This window comes from Astatotilapia calliptera, chromosome 4 (genome assembly GCF_900246225.1).
Source record: "Astatotilapia calliptera chromosome 4, fAstCal1.2, whole genome shotgun sequence".
NCBI classification, from domain to species: Eukaryota; Metazoa; Chordata; class Actinopteri; order Cichliformes; family Cichlidae; genus Astatotilapia; species Astatotilapia calliptera.
Window position 1 is genome coordinate 10,415,556 of NC_039305.1, and position 13,395 is coordinate 10,428,950.

At 41.8% G+C, this 13,395-nt stretch overlaps 1 protein-coding gene across 4 annotated transcripts in view; it reads right to left on the reverse strand.

Moving 5' to 3' along the window:
- Window positions 1-7,360, reverse strand: part of dock6 (dedicator of cytokinesis 6) — a 31,554-nt gene extending 24,194 nt beyond the window's left edge. For 2 of the 4 annotated variants that reach the window (XM_026164567.1, XM_026164565.1), the window contains exons 1-8: window positions 6,728-7,198; window positions 5,036-5,123; window positions 3,492-3,670; window positions 3,216-3,284; window positions 2,936-3,062; window positions 2,303-2,515; window positions 373-458; window positions 186-252 (exon numbers count right to left, since the gene is read on the reverse strand). In XM_026164567.1, the coding sequence (XP_026020352.1) occupies window positions 186-252; window positions 373-458; window positions 2,303-2,515; window positions 2,936-3,062; window positions 3,216-3,284; window positions 3,492-3,670; window positions 5,036-5,123; window positions 6,728-6,777 (879 nt within the window). In that variant the 5' untranslated portion in view covers window positions 6,778-7,198. Of the gene's footprint in view, window positions 1-185; window positions 253-372; window positions 459-2,302; window positions 2,516-2,935; window positions 3,063-3,215; window positions 3,285-3,491; window positions 3,671-5,035; window positions 5,124-6,727 lie in introns of all 4 variants that reach the window. The other 2 variants (XM_026164564.1, XM_026164566.1) reach the window with 2 other exon arrangements.
- Between the last annotated feature and the right edge of the window lie 6,035 nt (window positions 7,361-13,395).

Below are 13,395 nucleotides of genomic sequence, written 5' to 3' on the forward strand. Positions count from 1 at the left end.
CTAATTCAGTTTTGACTCAGTGATCTAAACCGCAAGACCACTTAGGCCTCTTTGAGAAGAGGGAAATTAAATTAGTGAAGTATGAGCTCAGCATTATGTAAGTGGTTTTACAGAGTGAAACTCATTGAAAGAAGACTCATTATGCCAAATAAGAACTAATCAAATGGAACAAAAAGAAATAAAACCTTTTTCTTTTCCTTGATGTCATAAAGGGCGAGTGTTCCAAATATTGGCTCGATTTCTATTTCAAACCTGAAAAACATACAAAATAAACAATGTCAAATAAGGAGTGCATTGGGGTATTTGTAATAAATATAATAACCAGAGCATGAAGATACAAATGCCAGGAGCAAGACTCCAAATGTTCCTTACTTCAGAGACAAACACTTGACCATGATCCTCTGGCCACAATGTTCCTTGGGCACTTCAGGAAGAGAGCATCTCTCTACTGCTTCATCCTGCCACACAGAAAGGAAAACAAGACCCCGGCATAGCATTTACACAGATGTCATGGCAACATAGTGGCAGAGAAACAGTGAAGTGTACACATACATAAAAAAAAGGATGAGTGAGAAAAGGAGAACACTGAGGGAAGGAAAGCAAACAGTTCTCCTGAAGTGGCTGGATTTGCAGACATTATGGACATTCACTTTATGGGAACATTCAATAGCTCTGAGCTGAACAAATGGCAACGGCATTTATAAACTCTGCTGCCAGAGTCTTCTGCTCCCTGCAGCTTTAGCTCTGTGTGGTCAGTGCTTTTCTTTTAGATGTCTGGTTTGCCTTCAATTCGTAGCACTGTTTAGTTAGGAGTGGAAATGATAAATACAGTTTTATTGTCACTGACTAAAAAAGGTGCTTACTTTTTCATTTTAGCGTGCATGTCAGTAATGCCTTTTTTTAAACACCAATGAAGTGTTGTTGGTCTATCTAACCAGCCCACATTATGACCAAATCAACGTTACTAGCTATGGAGTTAATTTCTGTCCACCAGAAATCATGGTTGAACCAGTGCTGAATGTCTTGCTCAAGTCTCTCCCACAGCCACGATACTAGTTCTAGACTCCATGTTGGTGGAAAACCAGCAATATCACCATTTACACAGCTCCAAGTTCCTTCAGTACTTCCAGTGTGCTGCTAGTCTAAGCTGTTGCACTTAATTCATTACACAACTAGCCCACAGAAACGCTGCACTTAAGATCGATAATTCCAAAATCTATTTTTTGATAACAGAATAATTAGATCGTGGGCTGTTTCAAGGTTCTCACGGGGTGAACCATAAGAGAGAAACAACTCTCAGGGTACATCCACACTAACAAGTTTTAGTTTTAAACTTTTACAACATTTATGCCTAACGCCGGCACTGATAAGACATTTTAGAACCACTAAAAAGACTTTTAGAAATGTTGCTGACCCAGTTTTGGTTCAAAAACTGCAGCATTGTGTTTCAGCCAAAATGAGCAAAGTGAGCTTTCAGAATCAAACGATACAGACGCTTATGTTTGCTTCCTGCTGACGTCTTATATCTCACACAAAGAAAACTAAAACATTAGCTTGCTCATATAGCTTTTTTGATTTCATCCTTCTTATGAGCATACTCTTTTTTTCCCTCCACTGTTATAGCTTCCTCTGTCAATGCTCCCAGTATTGCTCTAACATGTTGCTGTATTTGCTCTGTGGCAACCCCCAATTTGAATTTTCGTCTCCATGACGGCCTCATATTTGTGTCTGACTTTCATCTACAGTTACAACTCATCATGGCTCCATGCAGAGAAATCAGCACCGTGGAAATTGCTCTGTGTGCCAAAATATTACACTAATGGGTAATACTCATACAATCATGGGTATTTATTGCCACAAAATTTATAATAGAATGTTTCTCACCAGGAAATTGTGACCCGGAGTGATAAGCATTCATTATCAGTGTGATGTGTTTCCTCTAAACAGAGTAAACCTAAAGCTTCTCTCAGCTGTTCTCTTATTCACAAGGGGTTACCAGAGTAGATGCATCTGCATATTTGACTTGGCACAGACTTTTTTATGACGGATTCCCTCAAATAACCCCAGGGATATGAGTCTCCTCCTGGTTTTAACCCAGGATCTTAAGCATATTATACACGTGTTAACCACTACACTATGGAGCATGTAAGCCAAACCCTATGTTGACAGTATAGAATCCTGAATAACTCTTATTTAAACTAAATGTGTGATCATAGCTATAAATCATGATGATTTTTAATTTGCTCTGTTTTTTCTAACTTAAACCACAACAGAGTCAGATATAAGAGAATCAAATACAAACCTCATCAGGGGGAGGGAACAGGCCAAGCAGGTCATTGTGGCGCCCCTGCTGTCGTGCCTCGGTATTGCGGTGGTCCATGTCCTCTGCAGCTGTTTGTTCCAGCACAGTTGGCAGGAGAGCGTCTGGAGATGAATTCTTCAGGTCAAAGATGCTGGAGGCCCAGCTGCCGCGAGGAGTCTCATCGATGCTGACTGACCGCCGCTTTGCGTCATCCTGAACCACACAAGATTGAGAGGTGAGGTCATGTGTTTTTCTGTTTGATTTTTTCCCCCTTCCAGGCAAAGATGTGTTATAAGAATTACAATGCTACATATCCCATTACCCATCTGATATGACTCATGTGGGGAAAATGTAATAGATAATGGATAAGACATTTATCCATTAGTCATTTTTCATATAATTAGCTTGTTGACCAGAATACAACTCATACTGCCTTTCTCTGTGATAATGAGACACCCAGCAATCTGGCAACTCTCTCTCTTAGCCTGTGTATTAAATGACAGCACTTTTAGTGTGTGACAGCTGGAAAACTTTTACTCCCGGCAATACTAAAACATGTTTCATGAACCTAACCTCACTGAACGCCCATCAGCATTTAAGATTACAGGGTCTTTGAACATCGCAGTCGTCTACCTGGTCTTCCTGGCGCTCAGCTGCAGCAGCCTCATCCAGTTCAAAGGTCTGTTTGACCAGCCCTCGTTGCCTCTCCCTCTGCCGCTCAGAGTTGTGAGGGGTGTATGTGGTGCTATAGAGCTGATATCTGAAGAAGAAGAAGAAGAAGAGTTGTCCAACTAATAATGTAACTGTCAATCACATGTGGAGTGAACACAGAAATGTGGCGCACATTATTACAAAATAGATGAAACGCATACTGTAGGTTAATTTAGCTGACACCCCGACTGTGACCACTTACTTTCTTTGAATGACAAGCCAGTCATCTGTGTAGACAGCCAAGGCATCTCTCACTCTGGAATCCAGCGAGCTACATTGAAAAACACATGAATAATTGAGCAAAGCATGCTTTTAATATTTATGTTCACAGAGAGAAGGCTTTGTTCCTATCTGTAGTGATGTTTATCCATTACAGTGATATTAAAGCTCTGCTTGTGTAGTAATGTCAAGACCATAAATGGGACTTGAGAGTTTAGTATGAGGATTGTGCTGGCCATTAGCAGACTAGCGGACTTACTCCTCTTCCTCAGGCAGTGGGGGCTCCAGTGTATTGCAGTCTTTGTCCAGGTGGAGGAGCTCCAGGTCATCTGACGGGAACTCCATTAGCTGCTTGAGAGGGCCGGGCTCCACCCCGGGAGCATGACTGCTCACATACTCCTCAAAGTCCACCGGCTCAACCACCTCCGTCAGTGGAAGCTGTCAGTCAGCATTAAACTATTATGTACATATTACTATGATGTGCCCACAATTTCTAGCATTACCACTTTAATACAAAATCACAGAAAGGGTAAACATGTGAAAGCAATGGTTATCTTTTAATTAAGTGGCATTCACAGGAAAAAAATCAGCTTCTGGGGAGTTATTACATTTTTATTGGCATTTTTCACTAAATTCATCATGTCAGAGACTTCAATGCGTTCTTGCTTCTTATATTTACTCTTGGATCAGAGTAGCTTTGGATGATTAACCGTTCAAAATAATCCAGGTTTATTTACTATTGGAACTTATTGAACTTATTGAGTTCATCCTCTGTCGGAAACAACCTTATAGCTCTCTTCTCCCTTTTAATTCAACTGTTTTCCTGACTGATTGTCGCACCCAAACAAAAGGTTTAACCAGCACATGGGTAGGGCTTCTGTGCTCGCAGCCAAAGCTTGTTTGAGAAGACCCCATTAGGAGTATCCCAAATTATTAATGACATAGACATACAACAGCAAAAACCATGGTTCTGATACCAAACAATAAAACGCAGTGCAAGAGATTACTTTCACAAATGCTGATCCGATTATTAAAAACTAGCCATGTTTAATATGGGAACCCACTACGACAGGAATGGCAGAAAAATATAAAAGATCCACACACGGTTGGTAAACAAAAACTTCCTGTACCACATATATATCTCTATATATCTCTATGCAAGCTAAAAAGAAAGAAAAATACTGTGTCTAAACAAGGTTATCCATTTCTTTTACAGTTTTGGTTTTCACTTCTCAATTTTGAACAAGGCATGTACTTTCTTTTTTATCTGTTTAATCAAAAGCAGAATCCCCCACAGGAACTACTGCTACAGCCCCTGTCTAAATGGAAAAAACCCTAAGTTGTTGTCATCTTTTTTTTCATATGGCCCAATTCACTGCAAGTAAAAACAAGGCTCTACTCCACAACCTATGTCTACCAGACTGTCTGTTAGAAGATCACAGAGAATTCTACATTTCTTCTGGGTTAATTAGAAACCATACTGGCATGTTTATAACAAGACACAAGACAATTTCCAAGACAAATCACCTGATATAACCATCCCTTCTTCTATTCTTAAGCGTTCATGGTGAGACCTTGCCTAGCTGTAGAACAACACAGCTGAGTGAGAGCAGGTATGCTTGCTTCAAAGCCACTTGCTGTGAACACTAATTAAAACTGCAATCACCTAAGTAACATCTTCCTCCTTGTATCTAAACTCAGTACTCATTTACAAAGTTACACCCATCCATTTCTGGCCTGACTAATTTGAGCTTCAGGGCTGCCGGGCAGTAACTCTGAGAGGTTAAACACAGGGTGACTCACAGGGTGGTGCGCGCCTCCTCGTTTCTTTGACAACTGAGGTGAGCCATAGTCTCTGGACACTTGTTTTCTGACCTCTGCAGCAACCGTCCTGAACAATAGAAAGGATTGCAGGTTAGAAATAAAACATGGGTGCAAATAACAAAATCAAAATCCAATTAAATGTAAGAGGTCATTCACATTTATTTATTTATTTTTACTTTAAAAAAAAAAGTATTTACATTTAACAGCTTAAGTGTCTACAACTATTCAGGAAGTGACGTCTGCACTTTCTCAAATCCTACCCCACAGAATCTGTGAACCCCTTATCACCGTTTTCATCTCCTGGTACTAGTAGCAATGCTGAAGGGCAGCAGCTGTTCTGAAAAGGGACCCGATCCGATCTCACAGAGCAGGCACAGAGCCAGAGCTCCGTCCCTGGCCTTTATGAACTAACGGCAAAGGGAGGCTTAAAGACAGACAAAGCGAGAGAAGGAAAAAAAAAACAATCCTTTCCCAGAGACAGCAAGCAGCTGCTCCTCTAGAACCACATGTCTGTTTCTTTCATATACACAGCTGCAAAGGCTTCAACATTTCTGCTGTGATTACATTGCTAAGGTTCATGTCATACATCAATCGAAACCACAAGGACTCCTTAAGACTAGTGACCTCCACTTCCATCTCCAATACAGAGCTAAGATCTCCTTGTGATGACAAATCAGGTTGAACTTTTAAGAACTAGTACTACATTACTGGCAATCTGGAAAGAGCTTCTGCAGCTTCTCTGCACACCTCCATTTAAAACAGGAAAAAGGAACATTATCAACTGCAAAGTCAACAGCCAGAACACCCCTTCCCACCCTTTCCTGCATCCGGCGCTAAACAATGCTCTTGGTCTCACTAAAAAGTCGGGATTTTAGGAATGGGGTGGGCGATTGAGAATTCCTCTTTAGGATGCGTTATAGAGAAATTATACACTTACATCAGAATGTAGCATCATGTTTATTTCTTGATGAAACGGACTATAAAATGAACTGATTGAAGCTGAGGTGAATAGCTAGGGGGGGAAACACTTGTAACAAACAGGGAGCTACTTCCCTACCAACACCTCCACACACCCACACAAGCTTTGGTGCAGTTGTTATTCAAACACTCGGGTGACAGGTGTGACGAGTTTTGACAATTTTACCTGGAATGTGATCACCATATGTTCAGTGTGATGAAACAGTGCATTTCTAACGCATGCAGCACCACTTTTAACGGAGAGGCAGAACCAGTTTACAACATGTAGAAACAGGTTACTAATATATTCCCACAAGGCGAAGTCTTTCTCTTATTATTACTCCGAAACAAATACTCCCACTTAAAGTACACACCTTAATAGCAGAGCAGCCTTTGGCTCGGCGCTGTTTTACTTAAGTAGCCCAATCATTGTTGACAACAAAGCTCTTACGATGCTACGACAACGTGTAGAAAACAGGTTATTAAACTCGCAAAAGTGCAAGACACCCATTAAGAAAGCGCAAACTACGTGACTAAACCCCTTTCTTGTGGTATTAGGCTACAGGTGTGTTTATACCAAGCGGTTTATGCTTTGTGATACCTTACAAATCCTAGCTTAGTGGCTATATGCACCGTCTCTCCTGCAGGTCATTCTCAAGCAAAGCAAGCGGCAGTGTAGTAGCCGTTAAACAATAACTTCTGTCACTGTCTCACCGGTTGATTTTATGAGCAAAAGCCCTCCTTTCGCTCGGAGTCGATGACATTTCTCGTCCCCATGTAAGGAAAAGTCTTCGAATAAAAACTGAAAGTGGTCTGCTCCTCTCGAGGTTTCGCTCTGTCCCGCTTGTGCAGGGATGCGGACTCTCAGACCGCTTCCTTCTCCACGCTGGGACCGGGCAGGGATCCCTACTTGTTCCTCCTAGCGGTCGGGAGCTGAACCGCGGCCGTGCTGTAAAGCATACCTATACTACATCCGGTATTATTTCAAAATAAAACGCGATCGTCTTTCCTTATTGGTTTTTCGATCAAAATAAACAGAGTTACAACACTACGTTTTCAGTATACATAACCAATAACCCTTTTTAAACACGTAAGAACTTTTAACATTACAAAATCTGATCTGCGCCTTTAAAATTGTACAATGCTGTGAAAAAATCACTTTACGTCCGGCCTCACTATCCTTCCGCGTCAGTTTGACCACTTTGCACAAAGAGGCTATCATGTCTACCATCTGCTAACGCAGAAATCTCACCTGACCGGTTTAGAGCGACCTGTTCATGCCGCATATCCACATCGGTTTAGGTTTCATTTCTGTTTAAAATTTAGGAAGTGGACCAAAAACATTTCAAGTCCTGTTACTTTCACAAAGAAGGTTTTCTGATAACATGACTTTGACCGTCATTAATAACTAGGTGGAAAAGGACTCACTGTTTTCACTTGTTTTGTTCATTGCTGTTGTCAGGGGCGGCCACACAGTTCATGCGTCATAAAGCACAAAGCAGCATGCCAACTCAGCTTGCTCTGACCACTCAAGACAACACAGCGTGTTACACCTGCAGTAAACCAGCAGATGGGGCTGTTCACCGTGACTGCAGAAAGGGGAAGCCTTGCCTGGTTGGTGTTTTTTAAGATTCAATCTGTAAATTTGACCTCTGCAAGGAGACAGAAAAGGACTACAGCTTTGTTTACTGGCCGTGTTGGAAAGTCATACTGGTGAGCACAAAAATACTTATATATTTCAAAGGCAAACACCTATAAGGGAGATACTAACGATGTTTTAAGCTTACCGTTTGACCAGCTCTTTTCTCTGTCGTATTTGAACACATAAGGAATGACATTGGCCCTGACTCTCCCCTCTAATGGAGGACTTTTCAGTTTATGATAATGGCAGGTCTACATCTCCCTCCTGTCTGCCTGCCTGCAATCACCATTCCATACCCCACGCCTACTATGAGGAAATTATATAGCCATGCTTAGTGCTGCAGCCCAACCCCGCCACCCAACTCTCACTCCTTCTACCCCACAGTTCTCCAATTCAGCACCCTGGAGAGCTGCTGCAGGTACTCGGCTGTCCTCTGCGAGATGGCTGATGAATGGCAAGAACTGTAGAGCAGAGATGTGAAAAATGGGAAGAGAAGGAATGAACCAAGGAAAAATTAACCTCGCATGACAGAAGCGTGGCTGTAGCTGAGCAAAGACAGATGTCTCTAGGATATATGTTTATGTATGCATGTAGCACTCAAGAGCTGCATTAGAGCTCGCAGCAGGCATGACTCTGACCCATAGACACTGCTAATGAAAATAAATGAAGCTCATACTCGCCATCTCTCCCTCTATGCAGGCACGCTTCCACCACAATGCCAACACTCATCTTTCATTCTCCTCTGCCCCAAGATCCAACAAATTCTAATTTATTGGACGATGGGGCTCTCTATAATTGATTCCTTTATTAATAAAAATTCTATTATCTGCCCTGCATTCATGTGTGTATTCAGCACGTCTCAGGCATAACCTGAAGAGCTACAGTAAGTATATTTCTAAATGTCTGCAACAAGCATTTCAATATGAGCTCACTTAGTATTTGTACCGTGTCTTTATGTGACATTGCAACGTCCTTGCCTGGTTGAAAACCCACCTCCTATAAGTAGGCTGAACCCATTCCTGCTTTATCCTTCAGTCCACACCTTCCCTGCCTGCTTCCTTGCCTTTCTGTTCATCGAAGGCTTTCAATCCTTAGATCGGCACTATTGTTTGTGTGCCCAGCCCCCACGGCAGTGAGAGCCCCCACCACCACCACCACCACCACCACCACCACCACCACCACCACCATCACTGTTGTGTTACCAAAGAACAAAAGAGAGAGTGTCAGACACCACCCACTAGATCTCTTTCACACCAGAGCCCCCACCTCAGTTCCAGATGGGGTTGCCTTTTTTTCAGGGTCTCTCTCAACCCCAAGAGTCCTCCAAAATGGAGCCCCTCCTCCCCTCCCCTTAGAGCCAGAACTCAGCTGCCCGTCATCCACCTGCTCTGCTGCCACGCGCCCATGGCCAGGGCACGTCCCCTCTATATCCAGCCCCACCAGGGAGTCCTATTAAAATCATTATGCACTTCTTTTTTAACTGGCGTCTGCTTCCAGAGCATCACTAGAACCAATAGAAACTGGCAAAATAACTAAAACCTTCCAGAGAAAAGCTAACAAAAACCCACCAAATAACCTTTCATGACACCTTCAATGGTTATATATAATGTTTATATACATACACACACACACACACACATATATATATATATATATATATATATATATATATATATATATATATATATATATATATATATATATATATATATATATATATATATATATATATATATATTTATGTGAATTTTATATATGTCATTAGAGACCTTGCTTGCTCAGCAGCTGCTCTTAACGCAGGGTGGAGGAATTACACCAGATGAAAATTGTCATCAATAATGCTAATCTCCATCTTATACTGGTGTGCTATACAATGGTCAGGCAGCTGCTCTCTCTTTTTTTTTTAAAGTTTCTTTTAAAGCATCAACATGGAGCATCCTCGGGAGACGATCTCTGCTTCAACCTCCACCCCTGTCTTGACCTCTCCCCTCCAGGGACACAGAATGGGTGCAGCAACAGGACACATCTGCTCTCAGACAGCTGTTAAGTCTCCTAATGTTGATCCTACAGTCGGCGTTGGTGCAGGGGGTAATCATTGCTGAATCACATGATATCAGCTTAATTACTACCCCAAAAAACACACAATCCAGAATTTCCTGGCAGTCAACTTATCCAGAGGGCATAATAAAAAGAAATAATAGCAATTTTGCTAACAACACAAACATTATTCCATAGTTATGCGCTAATATAATCTAGCGAATCAGGTGTATATTTCTTGAACACCACCCTGTAAATATGAGCAGCCACATTTTCTCCTCTGCCTACATTACATGCATGAATGCATGTGAGCCTGTCACTCACTAACCAAGATTTATGGAAATATCCATCCAAGCTCTAGTCAGAGCGGTGCACAGAGTGCACACTGCTATGAGAGTGCAGCCATATTTGAATACATGCAGATATATGCCTGTATGTTTGAGTGGTTTAAAGCCTTTGCTTTGGTCTTTTTTATAGTTTCTGTGCTGCAGGAAATGGCTAAAACATCTCCATATACCCATCCCACCACCATCCTCTACTCCCTAAGGGTTCAAGCACCAAAATCAATTGAAAGAAAGAAGAGTGTACTGTGGTCCTCCCCCTACATCTGTCAGGGAGGGAAAGCAGGAGGGGCTACACTTATGGGCCATACAGGAGAACAATATCAGTCCATCTGTCACAAACCGTTTCATCTCTGATGGGGTGAAATATAGCTCGCAAATACATCTACTTCTATATCATCTATGTGTATTAGCTTACTGTTGTCCAAGCCTCCACCAATTCCCAGAAGCGCATGCAGTGGCTTTTTGTCTCATATTACTTTCCTCCCACCAGCCAGCACTCTCCAGCCACCTTGCAAATTATGCTTTTAAGCCAAACAGAATGTTAAAAGAAATTGTTGCACTTTACACGCTGAAGCAGTTAATGAAAATGGAAGACGACCAAGCAACAAAATTTACATGTAAAAAGTTCCAGAATAAAAGTACAGAGCAGCAAACCTGAAAGCTTAATGAAAGGAAAAGCACACATTGTATTTGGAGAAAATACTGGAGAGCAAAAAGTAAGATGCAATCTGTTAATAACCAGAGTGCTCATTCATATTCAAATGGCGCTGCTGCTGTAGTTGGAGGATGGGTGTGGCCGGCTGATTCTTCATGCCTCCTGAGCTGTCGCGGCTTTGTGACGTCCACGATGCCATTTGCTCTATCAGATTATGCTATCAGATTGGTCATTGTTCAACACAGAGGACAAAATGTCCAACCCTAAACAAAGCCAATCAAAGTCTACAGTGCTGCACACTAATCGCCAAGAAAAACACTAGGTATTCCAGTGATCCGGTAAGCTGTAGGAACAGCACAAAATGGCCTGACTGTTTACTGGAGAGAGGAACGAAAAGAAAAAAAAATCCCCAAGAGCCATCATGCATCTCTGTCAGCAGCAGGTAGAGCTGCAATCTCAGTCATTTATATTTAATTTCATAAGAGTTTCCGGCCAGACTAATGTGCTATTGATTTCAAGTCTCCTATTACTGAAAAGGGGACGGACTGTGAGGGGGAGAAAGCTGGACTACAGGGAGTAAAAGCCAGAGATTGAAAGAGGAGAGGAGGAAAAGAAGACAGTATAGGGGGAAGAAATAGAGTGCACTGGCTACACAAGCTTTTCTAGGAAACATTATAATATCCAATTTGGAAAGCCTATGTTATCTATCTAATAATTGACTTTCCCTCTATCGAGTAAACACCACAACAAAGTGTACATGAAAGCACAATAAGTAGATTCCAGGATGAGGGAGGATAGCTGTTTACAGTATTTACCGTTCATTGTAAGTCGAGGCATTTGCAGAGTAAATAAAGCTAAAAACACCTCAGCTCAACAGAACGGGCACGCTCACACCTCCTCTGTTGCTGTTGTGCCACATGTATGATTTTTCCTCCATGTCAGATAGAAATGGAGCAGCAGGAACTGAGGCGAGAAAAGAAACAAAGAGAATGTCTAAGAGCTTTGTGTATTTAAGGTCTCTCCCCAGATACCACCTCAGACAGGACAAAATGAAAGATTCATAAGCATGCCTTTATATTTAAAAAGGTTTTGAGTAATACATGGTCTCACTAAAGGAGGTTAGTCCTTCCTCAAACCCACACGAATTCACATCAGTAGCAGCAATAACGTTATGATTAGCAGATAATCACAGGGACAAGCATATGTGCGATGTTTCCTTTAATCAAATGATAAAAATGTGGAACAGTTACATTGTCTAAAGAGGTTAAACGCATCACCTACACTTAATACAAACAAAAGACAGATACTGTACACCGAGAATTAAAAAGGCACATGGAAAGCAGAATTTAATACATAAATAAAAAAAATGACAAGAGCGTCTACTTCAGAGACTTCCTCCCACCAGCCTGTCTACTCTAATAATAGCCCAGAGACAACACATCCAGACAGACAGAGGGAGAGAGGGATATAGAGAGAAAGAGAGGAGAGAGACAGAGAAAAAGTGCAAGAGTGAACCCATGAGGGAGACTGCAAGAAAATTGCCAAATAATACATAAAGGGTTGAATTAGGCCAGTTGCCATTATCAACAAATGTCCTTTCAAAAAGAGGCTAATTTATTTTTGGAACCTTTCCTGAAAGCAAGAACTGCTTCATTGCTGCTGCCACAGAACCCTGGACTGCCAAGAGTCAGGCCTGGTGGAGAGACCACCGAATTAACCAGACCTGAGGCTGAATCAGCCTACCCATCCCCCTGATACGCTGTCATAGTGTGACTCTCTCACTCCGCCTGTCTCCTCTCTCTCTCTCTCTCTGTCTCTCTCTCTCTCTCTCTCTCTCTCACACACACACACACACACACACACACACACACACACACACACACACACACACACACACACAAGGCCACTACCTTACCACAGGGCAATGGCAACAGGCACTGGTTTTTGACGTAATACTGTGAGAATAAAAAAGATGAAGAACAGAAAATCCAACCTAACGAATTTAGACCTCAATTCTTCAACAAACCTATATTCACCACCCAGATGTCTAATATATGACATATTTATCACTGTATTGGCAGATCTACTGTATATATAAAAATGTATCATAAAAGATGCATCAATTTTTGCTCCTGTTGTACTTTCTAGGCTATTTGAAGAGTTAGCAGCTTCCTATGAATGCTGACGGTCTTCAAAATCAGTGTATTAATTTTATTCAGCTCTTTGGCATCAAGGTGCATTCCACAATATACAAAGAGAAAAGGACCACCCCAACAAGACTCCTAATCATCACTAGTGGAGAACCCTCAACAATAAGAAAATAATCAGTGGAATAACAAAAAGGTTTTTAAGCAAAACCAATGCTTGATCCTTTGATTCAGTAATACACAATAGGAGCTTTAAATGCCCTCTTATTCACAGAGGAGGATTCAGCTGCCGTGCTACTAACCAGGGCTCTAATGAGGGGCCACAATTAAGCCCATTTATTCACATTAAGTGTGAACTGTAAGTGGGCCTGCAGTCAGTTGACAGTCCTGGGCGCCTTTGTGTTACAAGAGCCGCTTTTATTCAGCAAACAAAGGTGGAAAAAACACAAGCACCTAATGACCGAATCTCGTCGTCTCACCTCAGACGTCCATGTACGCCAGTAGAAGCGTACGTGTATGTGTGTGCTATTGCACACACATGCACACTCCCTCTTTAA